Source organism: Pyrgilauda ruficollis, unplaced genomic scaffold (assembly GCF_017590135.1).
Source record: "Pyrgilauda ruficollis isolate IOZ18807 unplaced genomic scaffold, ASM1759013v1 scaffold29, whole genome shotgun sequence".
NCBI lineage: Eukaryota > Metazoa > Chordata > Aves > Passeriformes > Passeridae > Pyrgilauda > Pyrgilauda ruficollis.
In genome coordinates this window covers 11197731-11222482 of record NW_024524266.1, presented here as the reverse complement: position 1 = coordinate 11222482, position 24752 = coordinate 11197731, and the positions used below count along the sequence as shown (strand labels likewise).

Genomic DNA, 24752 nt, shown 5'->3' with positions numbered 1-24752 from the left:
TTGTGAGAAGAGCCAACCTGGTCCCTCTGCCAACCCATCCTTGCACCAGCATCCCAAGAGTAGGAAGAGAGTTCATAAACCAAATGTGAAAGTAAAGCAATTTTTTTTTTTAACTAGCTTGATCAATGTTCAGTAGTTGTGTTCTCTGCTTCCCTCAATCAAAAAAAAAAAAAAAAAAAAGTTAAAATTTAGGCCTCATCTCTTTCCTGTGTTAAATTCACTCGATTCTTGCTGGCAAGGAAGTGCATCTGACACTTTTAGCACAGTTGAAAAGCAAAGAGTTCCTAACTCAAACAGTGCTAACTAATCTCTGCTGGCTTAGACAGACTGTCTAGAAGATGCCAGGACTTCAGTTTAGGGTATTTTTATACTGCCCATTGCAAGTGCAAGGTCATCTCAGCTACCTAAATAAGCCAAGCTCAGATCTAAACACAGTACAATGCGCAACACAAACATAACCACAGTCCCATTAACAAATCCAGAAATCCCTTAGAACAGCTGTCTCAATCACAACTTATACGCAACCATGAATACCTCTACGTCTCCAAGCACAAACACTTTATCAAGTTCAGTGACACTGTTTGACTCTTACAAACACTCCAAGACAGGGAAATGAGCATATGGCCTCTCTGCCTACCTTTCTAAATCACTGTCTCTTTTCTTCAGCCCAGGAAGCTGAAAACCTTGTGAAACAAAAGGCATGAAAAGATACTGCTAGAAACTATGTGGAGCAAAAGGCACGCAGAGACCAGTGTTCACTTCTACTGAAGAGACCCAAGATGGGAACTGAAGGTGCTACTGTAATACTGGTGCTTGTGGGCAAGAGGAAAATAAAAGCAGTATCTTCACCAGACAGGGGAGCAGACAGCAGTGCTTACATTGATTAATTTCTGCTGCTCCTCAGCAGAAGGTAACCATGACTGCATAAACTGAAGAAGGTAAAGGTTTATTTTAATTTGGTAAATATTTTTTGTAAGACACACAAACAATACAATTTAAAGAAGAAAGAAAATGGCAACCTTTTGAAAAGACAAATTTTATAGTCTAGATAGCTGTACTGAGCAATAAATTATGTGTAAAGAAATGCAACTTCTCAATTACATCTGATATATCTCAGTAATAAGGATAAGTATCACAAGAATGAAACAGTAATTTTTCTCTCCAATGCAATAAAAAGTAATTTTTCATTTATTCACAGGAGATTTAGGCAAGAATAGCATATGGCTGCTAAGAAATGCACTTAAAATCACCAGGTGAGTTCAATTCTCCTCACTATCTTTCAGTGCTTTCATCTTCCACACTTAATTCTTGAATATCCTTTCTGTACGTATTATTTATTTCATAGAGTCCTCATTTCTTGAAAAGCCTGAGGAAGATTTTAAATGAATAATCAAAACAGCATCACACAGATACCACAGCACATGGCAGTCATTTCAAAACCACACCTGAAAACTAGTGTGGACAAAAATTCACCAAGAAAAGTTCCACCCTTTGCCTCTGAAGTTGATTTTAAAAATGAACAAAATGGATCTGAAACTCATTCTCCAAAACATTTGGCTGAACACATCCCACAAAGTATGAGGCAGATAGCTTACCAGCCCAAAGCTGCTAGCAACTGATATCACAGCTTGTCATATGGAAGGTGCCTTATGTAACTTTATACCTCATCAGATCTGCCTACAACATATATTTCTAACAGCCCTTCCTCCAGCGTCTCGAAATGTTAACACTAAGGTTATCTCTCCTTCAAATAGCACTGACATATGGGGTAATTTAGAAGTGCACAACACATGATCCTAACACATCTGTTTCATAAACACAGAATAACTAGATAAGGACAGATACCCCAGATAGCTCAAATGACACTTATCATGTACTGCAATTATTAAACACACACTGATTAAAAGGCAAACCATTTCAAAGAGTACAAATATTTGTCCTAAATGTTTCTAGTCAGAAAAACACTCAGGTGCATGACACTTCTAGCCTTGCAGAGCACAGGAAAGATTCATAGTCATCATCATTATCTCCTTTCTTGAAAAATGCCCTTCTTTTTCTACTCCACAATCAAGGAACACATCAAAAAGCGAAGCCTGGGCCATGCTTTGTAGCACTAATAGAGCAATTACATAAACTATTCTTCTTTCTCTTATTCAATCAACAGACTCTGAAAGACCAAGTGCTCATTACTTTTTTAGGTTTTTTTTTTTACTTTCTCATGTAATTTAGTCCCTAGCCTGACAAATGCTCTTACTTCTCCATAATCTGATCTACCAGTTCCATATCCAGTTACACGCATTTCCAAAATTCTTACACAGCTAATCAGCAGTTAAAAATAGTTGTTTGAAAAAGGAAATAAGTATTGTTGTGCACACACTACCTTTTAAAAACGTTTTACATTGTAACAGATCTTTTTATCCAGTCTGCTTTTAACTGGGGGTTTACAACTTTATGAATGTCCATCCCAACCCAAGCCACACTCTGACTCTATGAGCCAGGGTATGTATTTCATACTTGCCCAAACCTCCCAGCAGTCCAAAGGAAAAAAAAAAAAAAAAAAAAAAAAAAACAAGCAAAGAAAAGAAAAAAACCCCACCAACAAAAAAATCCACAACTAAAAAAAGCAGTCCAAAGGGAAAAAAAAAAAAAAAAACAAGCAAAGAAAAGAAAAAAACCCCACCAACAAAAAAATCCACAACTAAAAAGTATCTAGGATCCATTACTTATTCTTGAGGCTGGTGGGAAGAAGGATGTCCACCCTTTGCATACAGACATATCTACTGCCTTTGGCATGCCATGGGGTTTACTGCAGTCCTGTGTAAACGATTTGCTAACACATTTTCAATGTGATCTATATGAACGATCAGAAACTCCTTATCTCTTCAGCTTTATTGATTTGGTGATGGACTTCAGGATTTCCTGCACTGCAGCTAAATTAGCTCAGACTGAGGACAGGGAGGCATATGATATATGATATATAAGCAGAACTTTAACTTGCAATGGGCAATAGTGAAAACAGTAAGTAATTTTTCTGCTATGAGATTCAGAATACTAAGATTAAATTCCACCTTCAGTACACATAAATCTCCATTCTCAAATGAAGCCTTCTTTATTTAACACCATAATGATTAAGTCTAATATTCACTGTTACTGACAAAACAGTTTTAAGATCTGACTAGTGATAAGTGCAAAGAAAAGTATTTCTGTGTGAGAAATGGCAGCAAGATGAAAATAAGATAAAAAGCATCATTCTTAAGAGGAATGAAATCATTCATGGGTAAAGTAGGTCTATTTTTTACATTCATTTGCATATAAATGTTTTGTGTTAGTGGTAAATGATAAGTAATTTCATGCTATTAGTGCACACCAATGTTTTCTCTGCCAAATAATAATGCCATTTCATCTCCTGCAATCTTCTAGCTTTACAGATTCAAATATAGTGTGCAATAAATTCCTGTACAGCCATAGCAGATTTAACTAACTAGCATGAAATTCGTACTGAAACTAGTATGCTCTATAAAGCAAAATCTGTTTTGTTTTTTAACCAAACCCTATTCTACATACATGAGGATTCCCTGAAGAGTTATTTTGCAAATTCACAGGGACTTCACAAAGTTCTTTGTTAATGAAAAACTTCAAAGCATCCAAAAATTATTTTTGAAGCTTTTCAAATATTCTTATAACAACACATCTACTTTAGGATCTCTGTTTAAAAACATTTGCAAAATCAAATTAAACTAATTTAATCTTCATGCAAACACAATGAACATGATATTTAGAAGAAAAAAAGAAAGAAAAAAAAAACAATCTCCATCTGTCATGTCATTTATCAAGGCATTGTGGTAAACTAGATCATTTTCTTAAAGATGGAAGAAGTCATGTTTGGCTGTGCAGCCTTCAGTTTTTGTGTTCTCCAGACAGTGTGCGGTGTTTTCTGGGAAAAAATGGTCATACCCAGCTTCGTAAATGAAACTCCACCTCCTGACAAACAGATTATGGAAAAAGAATGATGTAATTTCTTTGCCTTCTTCTGGCCAGTTACGTATGGCAGGCGCTACAAGATCCCCTGATGCATTTCAAACATGATGACTGGTATAGTGACCTGATGGCATTAGCTAAGGAATTTGTTCCTTATTATGCATTTCTCTTCTCAGAAGCATCATCTCCTTTTCTTCTCAGTTTATTTTCTACTGGCACTGTTCATTCACATTCAGTTTTTAAAGCAACCATCAAAGAAATAAGGTTCGTCACATTTTGCGACAATGAAGTCTGCTACACTGTTTTTTGTTCAATGATTAAATGAAAAGCAGTGTTAGGCTAGCTTCACCCTCATGCACATACTGAAAAGGATCATGTTGAGGCTAAGATCTTAATGGCAATTGTTAGAACTAATGAACAACTGCATATTTTATTACCTGTGAATAGTGGAGAAACATGGCACTCAACCCAGTAGTTTTTCCTGTATCTCTAGTAGTTCCTCAATGTATCATTTTCCACCAGTTTTGAGACATCAATTATTTTGGCTGATTTTGTTAGTATGAATAAAAATGTCCATCCACATCAAGTAAAAATCTACCTGCTGACACCACCAGTGTGGTTGCATGTCCCAATTTAAACAGAAAGACAAGAGCAGGAGATTTGTCTTGCTGGAAATTAAGTAATGCTGCCAGCATATATCCATCATGGTAGCTTCTCAAGGTTTCTCAACTTGAAAAACATGTGACAAACTCTTAGCAGCAACAAAATACCATCACAGACATCACTACTTATTTCTTCTGAGTACAGAGAACAATTCCTTTATCCTGCCCTCTCTGACATATGGATTTTGTAAAACACAAAGCTGCACCAAGGCATGATAATCTGCTGAACCTGCTCCCACCTTCACAGTCTGAAGGAGAGAGGGAAGAGATGAACTGCGTTTGTTAGATTGCCTGCCCTCTCCCAGAGCACGTTTGGCTCCAGACAAGGTATGCAGGATGCACAGCCCCAACCATTACCAGCAAGCGTGACCTATAGCAGCAGTAGCAACTGGGCAAAAACTTTATTCCTCCTTCCCTGAAGCACCACAGGAAAAGAAAACCTGTGAATATCACCCCCTGAATGCTTGCTCTGCTGTCAAGAGCACAGTATGGCAGGCTGGCAGCCAAGAGAGACTCTACTAAAGATGGATAGCACAGGACACCATTTGTCCTCTGATCAGCTCACAAACACTGGAGGATCCATTTGTTGCAAGTGGTGATGACAGGAGGCGAATAATGTGAGAGACCACAGCCAGCCACCCACCCACCTTCTGTCAAAAAACCCATAAAGAACATCCTTTAAATAGTGTTATCAATCATAACTGGCTCCCAGCTCTTACTGTGGCAGTTTGTGTGTTTAGCACAGTCCAACAGCCCCCACTGGCACGTGCCCTGCACTCTCCATACCAGCCAGATATTCTTGTTCAGGCTCTCCACCTTCCCCTGGTAAGAAAATGCAGCCCTGTGAATTATAGGCATGCAACACAAACAGCTGGTTTGCTGTTTGCCATAACCACAGCTGCCAGGGAACTGCAAGTAGAAGTTTACCCCCAAAAAATATTGGGAAGGGGTGGCAGGAATAAAGCACGTCAGTAATCAACATTGCATAAGCTTTCCTAAGTGATAGCAACTCTGCATTGGAAAACTTTCCCCTGCAGAGTGGGAACAGATATGAAGAGTGGGTAGGGTTCTGTCCCCTCAGTTGTCCTCAATGCCAAAAACTGTTTAGGTGGTCACTCACTAACCCAGAGAGAAAGGGGGGAGAAGCAGAAGAAAAAATCCTTTAATTTTTTAAAAATTACTTTTAAATCAATCTGCGGTTAAACTTGCAAGGCATAATTAACTTTATTATTCATAGCCCATTATACCATCCACCATCTCCAGCATCCAAAGAGATGTTAACTCATTTGGATCATGTATTTGTATCTCATGCTAAGTTCTATCATGAAATTTCTGTCAAACTCCTGTGAAACAAACAAAAAAAAAATCAGATCATTAAAAAATAAATCCAACAAAACAAAAAATCCCAAAAAAACAACAAAAAACCACCACAAAAAAAAAAAAAAAAAAAAAAAAAAAAAAAAAAAAAAAACAAAAAAAAAACAAAAAAAACACAAAAAAAACCCAAAAAAACCCCACCAAACCAAAACCTTGCATAGCCACTCTCTGAATTAGCAGTTATCCTATTAGCAGTTATCCTGTATTGGAGAGTCACAGGCTTAATGTTCTTCTAAACAATACAGCTAATATTAAAGTCAAATCAGAAGATTGACAAGCCCTACCCAGGATAGACACTCACAGATGCAATAAAAAAAGAAAAGCCTGTAAGTATAGGACCAGTCTAGCCAAATGGATTGCCTCGGGATTAAATTTTCTAAGAGGTTTATCTGATTGGTAAACAATAAATTCAAATTAAGTCCACTAAAATCAATATAACAATAACATTTTGTATCCCTGAGGAGCCATCGGGAGCCAATTGTGAGACAGCAAAAACCTCATCTTAAATTAGAAGCTGTGATCTGAACTCATGCCACTGTGTTTTAGCAATTTTCTCTAAGACAAACTCAGAAAAGCAGACAATACTGTATGCGCAACAAGAACCAGGAGCAGAGAGTATTGCTGCATGCATTTAAGATGCAATGTTAGTCTTTGCTAGAAATTCCTTATTTTATATTCAACTTAGTTCCATATACTTTTGCCTAAGATAAAGGAGCTACAAAGGCAAGTTGTGTTTGTTTGTCTGAAGATTGTATCTGTAATTACAAACCAAAGAAAAAGGAAATTTCATCTAATAAACAAGGGGTTTTTTTCCCTAACAGTAATTTATTTTTCAAAGAGCCACAATCAGTTTCTCTGTGTGACTGGGAAAAACGGTCATTGGTTTTCCTCCTAACTTAGACTTTATCTTTCTCAGTTAACTGAAGTATTTACTTTCTTATTTTCTTTCGCACTGTCTGATAAGAACAGTCCTTCATGAATAACTCTTTATGTCCCCTTCTATATCAGTAACATTTTTTTTAAGATTGCAACTTCCTTATTTAAAAAACAAATTGATGAGTGAACTTACTGCACTGACTCACACTGCAATGTTACTAGAAACTGTATTCTACTGAAGATAACCTGTGTTTAAAATCAAATGTTTTCCTGTATGAAAAAGCTTTCTCCTTTTTTTTTAACTTTTTTGGGTATGTTTTATTTTTTTTCACTCTCTCCTTTTCATTACACTTCACAATACCCCAAAAATGCAACAACAGGGTATTCAGAAAAGCTGCTATATATGGAGAACCACCAAGCCCTTCTGAAGCGCCTTTCAGCCTACCGTCTTTGATTACCTCTCCCAGGATTCAGCTTTCTTAAAAGCTCCTTCTGAGGCTTGAAGAATAGTATGTACAAAAAACCCACAAAACACCACCTTAGGCAGTGAAGTACATCTTAACAGAGCTATTCACAATCCTTTCTACAGTGGAGAATGCTGTGTGCCCAATCTATCACTAATCTTTACAGATACACACTAAGAGTTCATAAGGAGGGTGAAGTCAGCACCACACCCCTCACTGAGCAGATAATCCTAGTTATGCACGACATGACCTGACTGCAAAGACCATTACCAAAATCCTTCTGTATGCTCCAGCAAAAATTTATATATTATTTATGCACAAGATAATTTTTCAGTATTTAATCCTTTCTACTGTGAAATACAAGCAGCTCTGTTTCATCAGGCTCAAAAAATAATCTAAAACATAATTTGCATGAACGGACCAGTGAAGAATGACATGGTTAATATCAGAACATTTTGATTGTAAAGGGCAACCAACACTCAATTACTCCATTCACATATATAACTATTTTACATTCCAAACCAAACAGAGTCTACTTTCTTTGTGATTTCAGATAAACTTTTATTGTATAAAGACAGATATGCAAGCCCTAAATCTCTGGTATGAGTTTATTTAACAAACACCACTCTATCAATAGATTTTTCCCTTTATCTTGCCCCTGGTTTAAAATGCTAAATTGTTCACACGTTACAAATCAGGAGTTTCTTGAGCTGCTTAGATAAGTCTTTAGGACTAACAATTTGAGTACAGGAAGTGTGAATATGCGAACACTGTTCACCCCTCCCCATTTGCCCCAAGAAGTTTACCAGTGCACAGAGCAAGTCTACTGCTTCCAAGATAAGCTCCTGATGGCCAATTCGTGTGACTCCAAGATCTTCCAGTTCCTGATGAGTAATTCGTAATAGCTGGTCACCACTAATCTTCTCTCTCTCAAAGTTCTTTATATATTGCTGCAGACAATCATCAAGACCTGCAACAAGAGGACAGAAGGAGGGAATACGAAAGTTAGCAACATTTTGTACCCTAGTAGGAAATAAAACTGGCCAAAAATTAAGCCAGAAGAGGATTCTTGCCCTATCTTTAAGAGAAGTATTTTAACATTAAAAAAACTTTATGTTACCCAGAAACCTTAAGATTTGAAGAGCTACGGCCATGGCTTTTTTACCTGTGGACAATACCAACTGCTCCTGAACCCTGAGCAAAGCCCTGAATTCTTGTAGTTGACTGTGCAATGAATGTCAATCTGGCAGCCCCTAATAACAGGTATGCTAGGGATGCCTCCATCACATCTGGAAGGGGAGAGGAGAAAAGGGAACAGTGGAACACACAGTCAAACACAAAGTGGCAGTGCCACACCACAGCGTCTGTCCCACTCCAAGGTCGCTCACATATTGCTGAGTCACCTGAAAGTTCACGGATCACGCCAGCCACTGAAACAAGCTGCAAAGAGCTCTAGAGAACAAGAAAGGCAGTAGCACTGCAAATGCAAGAACTGGGCCCCAGCTGCAGCAGAAGATCCAGCTCAATGTACCACAAAGACCTGCAAGGAGTGACAGTACACAAATGAGCATGAAAAGCCACTCAAATCAAGACCTGGCTGCTTATCTCATAACACAGTAAATCAGGGAGGAGAAACAGACCCATTGTGCCAAAAAACATGGCTGAAAGTCATGCAACACATTTGGTCAGGACATGGCTGAATGCAGTGTTGTACAGGTCCTGCTTTGGGGGGCATCCATACTCTACCTCTTCAGTTTGATTATGAGTCAGTGACATGCAGCTGGCCACAGACATTCACCTGGAGCAAAGAGCACTGCAGGTTGTGAGAGAATCCACCACCCGTCTCTTGCCCATCAATCTTTGCCCAAGAGAGCCAGGCAGTACAAGGAAGCTCTGCAGCATATGTACTCATCTACCAAAGGGAAAAGTAAGACTCTTGGGTATTTGGTGGTCCATTTAATATTTCTGCCTGAATACTTTCCAAGGGGTCAACATGACTGCTACCAAGCAACAGGACTTGACAAAGCTCTGAATGCATTAATTTTGCTGATTCTTGAGATACAACTTTCTGAAAAATGTCTTCAAACAATCCCTAATAGTGAAAAGACATCTGCTCATTAGACTGGAAGAAACCAAGAATGTTCTTACTTGCTAATCAAAATGTCTGAAAAATCTGAAGATACATGGAAGATAAAAGATTGATCTGACTGCTGAGCCTCAGTTCTATTGTAAGAACCCCGGTATACAACATAAAGCTTCTCTGAAACTGGTTTTGTTGCATTTTTGGTTCTCATTCGTGCCTTTCAGGGTGTAGCCACACCTCAGAAGAGATTCACATGAGGAACATGCTGGTGCTGCAGGTAGGGATACCCCAGTAGTAGGCCAGTCTGCTGTTCCTGGCTCAGCCCTTGGGCAGAAGTCACCCACACTCTGCCTCTGCTACACCAACACAATATTCATAGGGCTTTAATCTCTAGAATTCACACACTGAAACTAAACCACACACAAACACACTGTAAAAGAAGTGCTCCAGTCTCAAGATACAGGACAAAGTCCCCAATTCCAGCAGACTTCAACCATGTCCTTCCAGAGCCTGCTGCCTGATTTTCTGCCTCCAAAACGTAGCCATTTAAAGGTCTAGATTAATCAAGCACTTGAAGCTATTGCCTTCATTTCACTGCCCTTTCCAATCAAAAAGTTGCTCAACCCATTCTTTAGGAAAGAAATCTTAAAAGGGCAGGAGAGGCCCCCTCCACAGGCAGCTGCTTAGATCAGCTCAGCTGGTCAGAGCATGGTGCTAACATACACCAAACCTGGGGGAAGGGGGGTTGATCCTTGTACAGACCATTCTCTTAAGAGCTGAACTCAATGATCCTTGTGGGCCCCTTCCAGCCCAGGAATATTCTGTGATTCTGTGACAGTGTGAAAATTGAGCTGTCAGGAAAGAAAACCAGCCTGGCTGGACAGAGAGCTTTGACTGGAACTCAGGAAAAGAAGAGAGTTTATGACTTTTGCAGAAGGGGCAGGAAACTCAGGAGGATTACAGGGATATCATGAAGTTATACAGGGAGAAAATCAGAAAGACCAAAGCCCAACTAGAACTTAATTGGGCCAGTGCCATAAAAGAAAAAATAAGTGTTTCTATAAATACATTAACAACCAAAGGAGAGCAACAGAATCTTCCACCTTTATTAGATGTGGGGGGAAACACAGCAGCGAAGAATGAAGAAAAGACTAAGGTACTTTATGTCTTCTTTGCCTCAAACCTTGAGTAACAAGACCAGTTGCTCTCCAGGGACCCAACCCCCTGACCTAGAAGACAGGAATGGGGAGCAGAATGAAGCCTCCATAATCCAAGGAGAAATGGTCAGTGACCTATTACATTACTTAAACACTAAAAAGTCTGTGGGGTTGGATGGGATCCACCCAAGGGTACTGAGGGAGCTGGTGCAAGTGCTCACTGAGCCACTTTCCACCAAATACCAGCAGTCCTGACTAACTGGAGAGGTTCCAGTTGACTGCAGGTCAGCAAATGTGATGTCCAGCTCCAAGAAGTGCTGGAAGGAGGATCTGGGCAACCACAAACCTTTCAGTCTGAACTCATGCCAGGAAAGGTCATGGAGCAGCTCCTCCTGTGTGCAATTACACTGCACATACAGGACAACTGGAGATCAGCCCCAACCAGCATGGATTTAGAAAAGGCAGGTTCTGTTTGACCAATTTGAGCTCCTTCTGTGACAGGGTGACCCCCTTAGTAAATGAGGAAAAAGCTGTGGTATTTTCTACACAGACTTCAGAAGAGTCTTTGACACCATTTCCCACAGCATTTTCCTGGAAAAACTGGCAATTCATGGCTTGGATGGGTGTACTCTTGGCTGGGTATAAAACTGGCTGGATGACTGGGCTCCAGGAGTGGTGGAGAATGGAGTTAATCCAGCTGGTGGCTGGTCACAAATGATGCCACTCAGGGTTCTCTGTGAGGCCAGTCCTTTTTAAAATAGTGATGATCTGGATGAGGGACTCAGTGTACTTCTGCTTTTCCTGAACTTAAGACGCACATTGGTTACACGGACTGCTGAATGAGAGCAACATTAAATAACCAACGTCATCAGGTATCAAAAAATGAATTACCAGTTAAGGCACTAGCAACACAAATCCAGAATAAGACATGACAGATGCACTTAATAAACAGTTACTGACAGATAATTCTACGTAAAGGCATTACTCTTCCTCCTCCTGCTACCTAAGTATTTTTGTCATTCAGATGTAATCTAGATGGATGCATGTAGTTCCTACAGGGTGAGAAAAAAGTTTAAGAGAACAAAAATATTACTGACAATTGTTTGACTCACCATTTCCATAAAAATTACAGCCAGGAAGCAACAAAATAATTTAACCATATACTGGATGACGTTTTCAGAATAGCTTGCCACAAATACATCTCCTTATTCCCAAAACATCCTTTTAAAGTAATTTATTTCTGTCATTTTATTTCTAAATTAAAGAACAACTCTTCTTCTTGTAAACAAAACTGTGCACAGACAATGATGATGACAGTAATGATGATGATGATAATAATAATACAAAAAAGGCCAGCATTCCTTTCCCACACCTTGTAAATAAAACTGTGCACAGATGATGATGATGACAGTAATGATGATGATAATAATAATACAAAAAAGGCCAGCATTCCTTTCCCACACCTTTTGCCCCCAAAGCCACAACACATCGAGACAGCCACTGCTGCCTTCAAATCAAAAGGAGGGGAGCTGCAGGGAATGAGCATTCCCAGCTGATGATACCATTAACTTGGGACAGGACAAGATGTACCAAAAAACATCAGGTGCCTGGAGATGAAGCTAAATGAAAATAACAACTAAAGAGTACTGTCTTCTCCTAATTTCCTGCAAGTCCAAAATCCACCTAACCTCAATATAGTTAGCAATTTTTCTAGCGGCCAAGGGCTGTTCTGCTTCTTCCCTTCTGTCGTATGAGAGGATGTCACCCAACCCCCATACCACAGCAATTCCAGCAAATAACTCAGTTTGATGCACTACTCCCTGTTCATGGCCACGGGTGAGATGAAGATTGTAGCATATCCAGCACTCCTGGATATTTCAAGAAGTGGCCTCAGTCCAAAAGCCACGTTCATGATTATGTTCTGGATGTGTAAGGCCCCAGAATACATAAAAAACCAGGTTTTGTGGTGTCAGTACACAAGTAATAGTCTTATATTCAACAACTCTGTTCCTCACCCAAATAACTGCAAGATTTTTTGAGTGTATGTAAAGGCACAGGTGTTTTAGAAGTAAGAGAGGTCCTCTTAAACTGTATGCTGATAGTCCTTTTCCTTTTAAACCTAATTTTTAAAGGAAACTATATACTATAACCTTTTTTTCCTTGAAAGTTCCCTGGTCTTGAGTTCCAGCAATAACAGACCTCCAATGACAACTACTCAAGGACTCCCCTGCCCCACCTGCTTTTCTCCTGAGCTTATCAAGCATGGAGTCTGAATGCAGTCCAGACCCCATTATCACTCATTACCTGGCCTGTCAGATTCATGCCTACAAGAGCATTGAAGATGTTAATACAGTGCCCATCTTTGTTAGCTGGTGTATACCTGAGGTGTTGTGTACACAGATGGACCATTCTGCGCACTGACAGAAAAGGAACAACTCTTTACATTTAATCCCAAGCAAGCTCTACCTCACTTGTGGAATTAAATACACAAAAACCAGCAAGAAAGTAAAAAATGCTCCTCCAAAAGAAACTGTACAGAAGACTCAATGCTTTAAACACTAAAAAAAAAACCTTATCTAGAAAAGTTTCTCTTGCAAGTAGAACATACTGGAGCTGGTTTTTTTTCCCCAACTCTGTCATTGAGTTCTAACTTGCATGGGTCTATTCAGAGTTCACCAAACCATTAACAATTTTTAACAGTTCACAGACGCAAATCAGATTTCTATGTAATTAATTCCTTTTATTACAACAGCATCATAGAAACTGAACAAGAAAGGTTTAATTTTATTTTCTTATTCATATGATTTTCTGGAATAAGACTGCAAGATCCAGTATGACCCTCCAGAGAAATCCTCCATGGTCACAGTCTCCTAATAACTCCATGATCATTCTGAGAAATTGTCTTATTTTGATGTGTGTAACAGGTCATCTTTTGAAACAAGCTAACCAACAAACTGCCCTGTAATTCAGTGCCACAACATGTTATGCACGTCTCTGGTAACTGAAACTCAAATAAGCCTTTCCATGAAATATATTTGAGGTTCTGATCTCAGTCTGCTCCTCCTCTGCAAGCAGTTCAGTCTTTTCTTCCACCTCTAAGAGACTAGAAAATATTAAAATAGGCTCTTTCTACTGCACGATCTGAATAAAATCAGCTGCTCAAATACAGTTCTTAATACAGAGGCAACTAGGTAGAATATTCTTCCCCAAACTGGCAGTAAAATAATTTTTCTTTAAGGTTGGGAAACTACAGTGGAAATAACAGACCTTCTGTCCTTATCAGCCACTTTTTCAGTTTGGGTTAAGGAAAAGATGATGAACATTACAGGTTTAATTATCATACCTGAAACTCTGACAAGGGAGTATATTTTTCCACTCCCCTGGTATATCAGAGTGAGGACACAAACTGACAACTTCCCTGAGCAAGTCCTTGTTCTGTAAACACAGCACTTACTGCACTAACATAAAAGCAGTAACATACAAACAATACATAGAATAATTTTGCATGGGAAGGAAAGACACAGAGCTCTACTTGGAAAAAAAAACAAACAAACCAAAACCAAAATGAAATGTCGAGGGCTTTTCTTTTTGATTTAAATATAAGGCAAACAAATTTATCTTTCCATCTGAACAGAAGGAGTACCTGAACTCCATCACCTTTTATACCTTAACAAATACAAATTCAAGCAATGGACTGCAGCACAAAATTTACCAAGCCATTAAAAAGAAAAGTGAGCTAGAATTTACTATGAACTGGGTGGGCATATATGTAGCACTATCCCAATGCCTTTTCATATTGCAAACTACTATTTGCATTGCTTTCACCTAAACCAGAATGATGGAAGTGACCTCTCAAAAGTTACAGTTGTTTTATCCCTGCTCACCATTAAATTTAAGCCAACTATTCCTAAGGACTGACAACCTTTGAGACTGCACATCAGTCTACACAAGTTTCAAACTTGAAAATTCAGCCAAGTTCCTAGTAAGTTAAAAATTTTGCTATGACATATGCATTTGCACTTAGGCTTTACTAATCCAGGGCTGATATGCTATTAGTCTATTCACTTTAATTGTACAAAAGTACAAGCTTCAGTTATGCCAAAAAGCAAGGCAACCAAGCAGAAAACTACTCCCTCTCTTCCCCTTTCACCAAGAGAGCTGTTCCTGGGCACAGACACTGCTGGCAGGCCACAGTAGCCAATTATCCCTGCTCACATTTTCTCCTCAGAACCAAAAAACGAGAGGCAAAACCAGGAAAGGCCAGTTTTCCTCACAATCTGTACATGGGAGATGGGCATTTGGAAGCTCTCCATGCCCCTCAGTCTTAATGCCACCACAGAAAGCAGGGGCAAGCCAAGGCAGCCGCCTCCCACCTGAGAGGCAAAGATAATTCTTCTCTGCCCACGGAAGGGATGCTCACTGCTTCAGGGTCTTCAGCACCTCCTGGGCTTCATATGTGACAAACAGATGTCACAGTTATTAGTGCCAGAAGACAGTGCAAAGAACAGAACATTTTAAGTGCCGTGGATGGCAAATCCCTACTGTGAACATGATAGCTGCAAAAAAGTAATGCCCCATCCCAGAAGAGCACTGAGGAAGGATGTTCAATGAACCACCAGAAGCAGCTTTCAGTACAGACTGAAAAAACATTATGATACATTTGAAACTGGACAAAAAATCCCAGCACATTAATTGCAGGCAGATTAAGGAATGGGTACTGGATTAATGAAAAAAAGAATTGCCAAATGCCTGGATTACTTGCAAAAGAGCTGGACAATCACTTTGCGCAATGCTTATCTGTAATTTCAGGTGAAAGCCCTCTAACTGCAAAACATATCTGTTCTTCACTCTGTAGAATTATTCTGTCTCTCACTCCCTTCTCTCCCTCTCTATGACATAGCAGAGGAAAATAACATTCCAAAAGCATTAGAGAAACATTAAAAATTACCAAGAACGTCCAAATAATTATTCCTTCAAGCATAATGTGTATTCATAGAATATAGTATAAGATTACATGTTTTCTATGTGCAGTTTAGTTTAAATGTATTTTTACTGGAATTTTCAAATGTTCAGTCAAAACATCAGCTGAAAGGTACTGCTAACTAAAAACTACTATTTTAGATAATGAAAGAGAAACACAATTTAAAAACCCACTTTGTATCCACTGGGTATATACTACTACATCCAGAAAAGCATGTTAAGTTTGTAAAATGAACACAAAAGAGAGACGTGAACATAATTCAAATTCAGCCTCTCTCAATTTGTTCTTCTTAAGGTCCTTGTCAGGACAAGGACCTGTGGTTGGCCAATGGAAAGCCAACAAGGAGAACAAGGAGATGGCACTACACTGGGCAAGAACCTGGGCGTCAAAGAGTGTATTTGTGATAGCAATGGATCGAAACAGTAGTCTGAGATGAAAGATGTATTGTCACAAGTCACTATGAACTACGCAATTAAAAATTAAATCCTGCTCAAGGAATCCAACTCTGAAGGATCTGCTATTTCTATGCCTACAGATACACTCTCTTTTTGGGATTGTCCTCTTACGAGACCTGGATATATTGGACCATGTTGGCAATACATGGCAATTTTTTTCATCAGAAAATTGCAGAAATATCAAGACTGTGTGGATCACAACATGGCTCACCAAAAGCTCTACTTTACAAATAACTTCACACTGACCAACTTTAAAAGTGTTCTACTGAAGAAAGAAAACTAAAGGAGACAAGAGAAACCAAAAATGTACATGTAGAACTAATCATAAGCATGACTTAAAGATACACAAGACCAAAATGGGTGCTGTATCCAACAGGGTTTATTTTTAAAAAAATCAGTTTAGACTGATTATAATCAGAGCTTATTATGGCAAGCTAGACTCGTTAATTATAAATATAAGATCCACAGCATTCTGTTTAGCTGTTCATTCATATTTCTCTGTGTACTTTTTGCTTCCATTATGCCTATCTGTATAGCAAAGCCAAATCTTCACACAACCACATACTAGTTTTGCAAAGTATTTCAAACCTTAAAACATGGATAACACTGCAACAAACAGTGTCGAGCCTTATTTCTATGAAATTCAAGGATTAGTATCCCTGATTATCAACATTGTTCTCAATGTAAGGGGTTATAATTATTTTTATATTTAGGACCTTCATTATTGGATTACAACAAACACATTGTTCAACTACAGCTGTGGCCATTACACATGAGAATTGCTGAAGTGTGCTGAAAAGTTTGTGCAGCTGATAATGGCAGCAGAAATCTCTTTGACAGTGGAAGGGAGAGGAGCCAAACAACCCACAGCATTGTTAAATATTAGGAATCCCTCAAATGAAGCAAAATCAAAAGAAAACATTCACTTACTCCTGATAATCACAACACCCAACTGCAGGGGCTGGGGCAGCCCCAGTGGGGCTGGGATGAGGAAGTGTGCATTCACATTTCATTTTTACACATAGTAAAATGTATAAAATGACAGCTTTTGAAGTTCAAGGTTAGTTCAGCCCAATAGGAGAGGCATCTCAGAAATATCTGATCCAAAACCAGAAATTCCCCAAAAAGTCATCCAAGCATTGACTGTAAGACTATAAAAGACTGAATGAAATACTCCCCTAAAATTTCAAAGAGGAAATTACATTATTTTTTCTTACTAAGTCTATGCCCTTATGATTTTTGGAGCAGAACAGATGAGAGGAATGTACAATCAAAGCTTTGCAAAAGCAAGAGGCAAAAGTGACATTGGCACTTTACATGTAACAATATATTTTTATGATCCAGGCTTATGATTTTTAAGAATCCAGCCAGTCTAGTCTTAGTCAGGGTCCCACAATACTAGAGACTGAACAAAGTAACATACAAGGAGACATGGCCGTGACCCAAGAAGCTCAATATAACTCTCTTTTTCCCAAGAAATTCATGCTGGCTAGCTAATAAAGGCAAATCCCTCAACAGCTACTTTCATTTCTACTCTGTTTCACATGGCAGTTTTCATACTCTCACTATCATTCTTCCCATTTTTCACATATACTCTAGTTTGCGGAGTACCTCAGGAAAGGGAAATCTCCTTGGGTCCAATCAATATTTATCTTCTTCCTCAAAGTACCATGTTTCTGCTCCAATTATCACAAGTAAACTAGAATACACTGCAACTATCTTAGCATACAGGGATTTTTCAACCACCACTATAAAATTAGGGATCTAAATACCATTAACTAACACCTATTTGATTTGTGTTTCATTAAGAGTTAAAATTCCAAATGCTACCATTTTCTTCACTAAAGTGATTCCTTGTACAACAGCTCTCTGTATCACTACCACTGTCGGGATTTGATGCTTTCTACAAATTTGCTATCACACATCCAACTATAAGGACTAACTGTATTACTAATTGGATCCTCATACAATACAAAGCAATATAACAATGAGCACAACAAAAGGTTTTTCTCAGCAGTGTCCTTCTGACTTTAGGACTTCTGGAGGCTAGAACAAAGCAACTTTATAAGATTAAAACATAGCTTAACTCCAAACATAGACTATTCTGATACCAGCACACAGAGGCTAAACCACTGGTTTACACAGGAAAAACAACTGACCATCTAATAACAGCATGTGGCTTTGTTACTTCTCCAACACATCTCTCTAGCAAGCTCATCTCTCAGAGAGCACTGATGACATTAAAAGAGGCTGAAATGAGTACCACCAGGCTCAAGCACACCACCACCATAGCAGTGCCAGAGCTGGAAAGCACCAAAGCAAACCATCCTTCCATCTGTCCCAGCCCTGGGCTACAGCTGCACATGTCTGAGCACAACTGCACTAATGTGCGGCACCTGCCCCCAAACAATTTTGCACCAAGCAACAATGACAAACTATCAAATTCCCCAATATTACTGTAAGCACTGAAATGCAACCACCATATTCCCTAAGGATGGCAGGCTTTGTCTAAATAGGTGTGGTGTTGGCTTCTTCAACAGTTTAGAAGGGGCTAAGTCTGAAACACACCCTCAGGACTTAAGATATGAAAGTCTCAACTTTCCATGGCTTTTCACTGTCTCCCAAGATTATTTGCAGCTGTGCTTCACACCATACAACCACAGAAAGTGCAAAGCCATCAAATGTGCAAGCATGCACCAGGCAGGACAGGAGGGAAAGTTTCTTCAAACTCTGAGTGAACTCCCTCCCATTCCTTTTTCCTTCTCACACCGCCCATGCATTTCCCAGGCTTGAAGCTCTTTAGAACGAGTTTGCACAGCTCAGCACAGTGTGAGACTTGGGATGGTTTTAGAGATGTGGGCAGAAAAAGCTGTGCATCCCCCTGCACATGACAAAGAAACATCTGTAACTTAAAACAACTGGTCAAATACTTTGATATGTGTAGGAGTGTCTTGAAGAAGAAAGGGAAAACTGTAATTCTAATATTCATCACTTCATATACAATGTCTCAGTAACCATCCCACACCTCTGGAAAATATAAATGAATCATATATTAAAGAGAATAAACAACCATAATATGTTAGACAGTCAAAAGATGTTTCTGTAAGCCAAGCACATGCCTGACATCAGCCAAGTAAGTAAATAAGTACTGGTTGTTCTTTCAAATGCCTTCCCATGTTTGAATTTTTACAGTGTGCTCTGGAGCAGTCATCGGAAAGACACTGTTGTTGTTACACGAAGGGTAACTCTTCTTCCTCCCTCACATGGGCTAATATATGCTATTATGCAAAATAGTCGGATAACCCCTTCACAGTCTTTATTAGAGTTTTTCCACCATGAAAACCAGCTTTGCTGCCAATAATTCATTATGCCAGAAGGCATCCTTTTGGCACAAGCTGGAACACTGTGTCCCCGAAGAAATAATACAACAGTTGTTAAAGCTTTCCTTTACCTCTGTACTTTACAGTCTCCCACCCACTGGAGAAATCTGCTAATGGTTCAAATAAGGCTTCAAGATTTATTTGGTCATGTCTTCACAGAGGGTCTGTGGTTTTGATACAGCCCAGCAGCACGGTTAAAAGCAAACCAATATATTTTGCAACGGGAGCAATTCCGTAGTTTTTCTACACTTACATTGAATCTCTCTAGAACAACAGGGGAGACAAGATGCTATGTTTGACTGGGAGTACTTATACAATTAGTTCATCCATGCTTCAAATTACTCTTCCTTCCCTTATATTTGATTTTCCTTCCATGACCAGCAAAATCATCCAGCATTCATTGGCTCTATCTGCCCTCCTCTCAGGAAGGATTTCAGAATTAAGAGAGAACCCTAATGACATCAACCATAATTGGACAGAATATGTTCAAATTACTTTAAAAACAGTCCTGTAAGTACAGCTTTATTACATTCTGATATGCACAGATATGTTAAGAAGTAAAAACATTTTGGTTTTAAGCTTCTTGGCTAACACAATCTGCTTCAAACTATATCCAAAGCAGAGAGCTTTACATAAGAGAATAGGCAAGGATAACTTTACATGTGTGCTCTTCCCCACTCTTCCTTTCACTCATTAGACGTGAAGAATACATTCCCTATGTAAAATCTACAACATGGACTGCAAGCTTGTAAAGTGGAAATGCAAACCACACAACTGGATCATGGCAAAATATGACTGTTGGGTTTTGTTTTTCTTTAACAATATAATTTCCAAAATAATGTTGCCAGTTTTGCTGAGGTTATAAATATAAAAAAACAAAAAAAAATCTGTTGAAGTGACAAGCTAAACTGCACTTTAGTTAGTTTCTCATTTTACATAATCACTTGCTTGTACCATTTATCCATATGAGCAAAAAGCTGTAACTAGGAATTAGACCCGTCGAAGACTGAATTAATCTACAGCGACATATTAGTCTCTTTCAAGTCTTGTCAATGTTACATTCCCAGGAAAGTGAAATAAACATTCACATGGAAAGTAACATGTGCACACACAAAAATAATAACAATTTATTTTTAACTATTAACTGCATAGCACTAAATTAATGGTATGAATCCCTAAACTTCCTTCCCAAAGACAGGATTAGGTAATTCATTAAATAGTAGCATTACACACTAAATACATTTGTGCAAAATGCTGTCATTTAGTGTTACTAAAGCGTTTTAGTGCACATATATACACACACATTTACTTCACCCATTCAGAGGCCTAATGCTGGGGAATCCTATGAATAACCTGGAATTCCCTCACTTTCCACTCTCGCAGGCAACACTGACAACTGTCTTTGGGGAGGCGGAAGATGCACACCACACTCACCCTCCCAAGCAATTCACGCAGAAAGAGGCCAGGAACATCACAGAAAACATGCTGCCACTGAGAGCTCTGCTTGTACAGAGCCCTCCAGAAGGCAGACAAGGTACAGTGATGTTCTCCTGCACTTCCCTTAGCTGTCCTGACAAACAGCCCTGCCCCAAGGCACGTGGAAGGCATGGGAACAACCAACGTTGAGGTTCAACTGCAGCTCTAGTTTATTGTTGCCACAGCTTATCAGCTAAAAGGGGAAAAAGAACCCCAAAAAACCAAAAACAAAACAGGTGAAATTTTACCACTGACATAATTCTGAGGTTGCCTTTCTCCTCTGTGATCTTCACCCGTTATTCTGCAGTAAGCCTGGCTGGCAGAACCAAATGCTTGTACTAGTCAGCATGGGATAAAATGCACTGATTATGGATATTCCTGCCCATTTCCACAAGCCATCAGCAGGAGGTTTATGCTAAGTGCTGTTTAGCATTTCCTGTGCTAGCTGGATATAGCCAACTGTAGTATACTTCACGGTCTTGCTCCATTATCTCCTACCCATTTAAGCATTATTTAAATTGAAAAGTGATAAGAGAACAGTATAAAAATCCTATGTATTTTGTTAGCACTTCCTCCATGCCTAATCAAAAGCCAGGAAAATAAAAAATTAAAGAAAGACAAAAACAAAAACAAAGTGAAAAAAAAACCACTGACGTATTTTGTTAGCACTTCCTCAATGCCTAATCAAAAGCGAGGAAAATAAAAAAATTAAAGAAAGACAAAAACAAAAACAAAGTGAAAAAAAAACCACTGAATTTTCGCTCTGCTGAGTTTAATAGGACTTTTTATAGGTATTGATTTTTCTACTGTATAAGACAGTCCTTATTCCATATTTAACCTTTAAAACATACCTGAAACAGAAGGTTGGACAGATATAATTTCAAGTATTTGTATAAATATGAATGAGTTAATAATTACTATTTTGATATTAGTTCTGGCTGACTTTGCATGCCTTCCTACTTGTTGCTAACAACTGAAAGAAATTACTGTCCCTGTTACCTGCCACAAACTCCTCTGGGCTCACTGAAAAATAACATTCTGAGTGAGACTTAGAGTGGGTTTTTTTGGGTTTGTTTTTTCTTTTTTTTTTAAAAAAGGACATCTTTATGTTCAAGTATGAAACACATAATTTGTGTTTTTCTAAGCTATGAAACACAAAATTTCACCACCATTTCTAAATCCCAACCATGTATCTATCAGGTGTATTCTGACCTTGCATTGCATCAAACGCATGCTAGTGCTTGTGTTTTACTTCATCCCCCATTAAGAAACAGTAATACCTTAAAACTTTCAGTTCTTTAAGATTGTCTTTCCCAGCTTGAACTATTTCAGAAATAACAGGACTTTTATTATTAAATAATGAATGACGCTCTGGTAAAGAGGAAATGACAATTCTAATGCCTAAGATAAGGTGCAATTCTCCTCCTGACAGGTTCTGCCCTGATGAAGTTCCCTTCAGAGTTGGTTCTCTGCATAACAGCCAGTTTCAGAACTGTAATAGGTAGACAAGTAGCAAACTGAAAGAATATCTGACCCTTCATAATAATAGCTTACTATCAAAATTTCAACAAGTTATTGGAAGAATTTTGAAAAGAGAAACATAGGACATGCCGATTTTCGGGACAGTACTTTTTAGTAAGCAAATGAACCCCAAATGTTAGGGTGAAAACTGTGGGCAGAAGGACACTCTGGAGACTTTTGACAGGAGTGGTTTTGCAACACACTGCTCCATCACCTCAGGCAGCCCCTCCTGCAGCCAATTAACAGGACTCATCCCTGAAGACCACTGCATTCTAGCCAATTGTCATGCTTTCAGCTGAAACTGCAGCATTTTCATCTGCAGTCCACCACCACAAATAAAAGTACTATAGTTTCTACACAGCACTAAGAAATTAGTTGGCAACACCTGAGCACCAGTGATGCAATCCTCAAAAAAATAACCAAACGGTAACACTCCTTTAACTATCCTGCCCCAATATTGTGCTCATAAGACCAATGTTGCCAACTTATGGTTACCATCAGATAAGATCTTAACCACATGCAAAATTTCTGCATGAACCCTAAGCGCCATCTTCAGCAGAGGGGTACAGAGATCCTCTTATGACTCCTGTTTGGAGAACCTATCTTACCATTCAGCTACAGGTTGCATAAAGACCAGGTAAGCTTCACCTACATCAGCATCACTCTCATTTATTCCTTTCCCAGCACCATCACCAGGAAAAATTCTCCTCAGTACATCTGTTACTCTCCCAGGTCAACCCACTCCCTCTTCTCTTCTTCAGCTCCACCCTGTAATCTTTCCATGTATACAGGAATGGGAAAAACATTTTATCCAAGCATCCGTTTTTCATCCTGCTCTCTCACTGCACAGCTCCAAGGTCAGCATCTCCTGCAGCATGCAGCTTTCCTAAGTGGCAGGAGCTGTATAGCAGACTGACAAGAGCTCAAAGATTTAGCTGCTGCATGAGAGCTGCTGCTGACATTAGCAAAGCACCTAAGTGGGCATTACTAGTTTCACCTCACTGATGTCACTTGGAAAATCCATGACTAGCAATAGAGGTATCAAAGACATTTTCCAAATTCCAAGCTGGCAATGTTGTGGTGCACTAGAACCAGAGAGAAAATTGTGTTTGTTCTACACAAAAATTCAAACTGTGAGCAGCCTGTAGGGATCCTCCCTCCTTGTCAGGAGAACTGCACCTCCACCATTTGCAGACAGATTATGTAAACCAGTCTTTGGCAGGCAGAGCAGTGCTTTGACCTCCAAGCATTCAACAGGAGATGCTGTTAATGAAATAATTTTAACCCACATGGTTGAGGTAGGGAGCGATTTGCTAACATGTGTCTCACAAAGTCTGATCACCACATTACTGCTGGGACCATCTTCTCTGATACAACTTGACACTTCAGTCATATGTTAAACTCTGAAGCATCTGTTTCATAATAAACTGTTATATGCTTGCCAAGAACTGAAGCACTGTGTTTTTGGATGAGTACTACTAAGTTGCAAGCCCTAATTTAATACTCATCTGACATCGATGGTGACCCAACATTTAATGGAGCTTAATGCTCTTCCCATGCCACTGATTAAATTATTGCTCAGTAGTCCAGTTTCATAATCTACAATTTGCTAGGAAGCAAGACAGATATACAGGCACTGTCTCCTCTCACATCAGTGAATCAGTTTACTGGCAGGGAAAGGTTCCCTAATTGAAGTTAAAGGTAAGTACACTACAGTGCACCCTTCGTCAGTCAGTACAGAATTTTGTTCAGATGCTTTAAGCCAATTATATTATTATGAAAAAACGAAGCATGAAGTATTCCCAAGCACAAGGGGAAAATATGGGTAAAATCCTTGACCCAGCATGTGCAATGACTTCATAGCGTCCTGAGCACTGTCCAGGAAACTCATTCCTCTGGCCGACAGGCGCTCCTATTCATTTTCTCCCCTCTAGGTTGTTTAACAGTTTGGTCACCGCTCAGGCACAGCTGTGCAAACAATCTTTCAGTGTTTGGCCTGATGCTATTGAATTCCATCCCAAAACGTCTCCCTTCTTTCTGTGCACAGGATGAGGAAGGCTAGTTTGGACACAGAGGATTAGAGGCTTTCACAGCCCAACTTAAATCATTAAATCCTAAAGTTTCTGAGTTTTGAAAGAATTTTACCAAGTAAATTAGCAAACTTAAATGTATACCTAAGACAGCTGGCAGCAATTGCACTTTCTAAATCCTCTCAAAGTCTATTCCCATCCTGAGGGGAAAAAAACCAAAACACTCTGTGAATCCCTAAACATTTTAAAACAATTAAAAGCAATTCAACAAAACCAATGAGAAAGCAATGTTTTTAAAATGCCTTGGAGGAG

General features: G+C 39.1%; 1 protein-coding gene across 4 annotated transcripts in view; it reads right to left on the bottom strand.

Moving 5' to 3' along the window:
- Positions 1 to 24752, bottom strand: part of CNKSR2 (connector enhancer of kinase suppressor of Ras 2) — a 205671-nt gene that overhangs the window by 162890 nt on the left and 18029 nt on the right. For all 4 annotated transcript variants that reach the window (XM_041472375.1, XM_041472376.1, XM_041472378.1 and 1 more), the window contains exon 2: positions 8164 to 8327. In XM_041472375.1, the coding sequence (XP_041328309.1) occupies positions 8164 to 8327 (164 nt within the window). The remainder of the gene's footprint in view (positions 1 to 8163; positions 8328 to 24752) is intronic.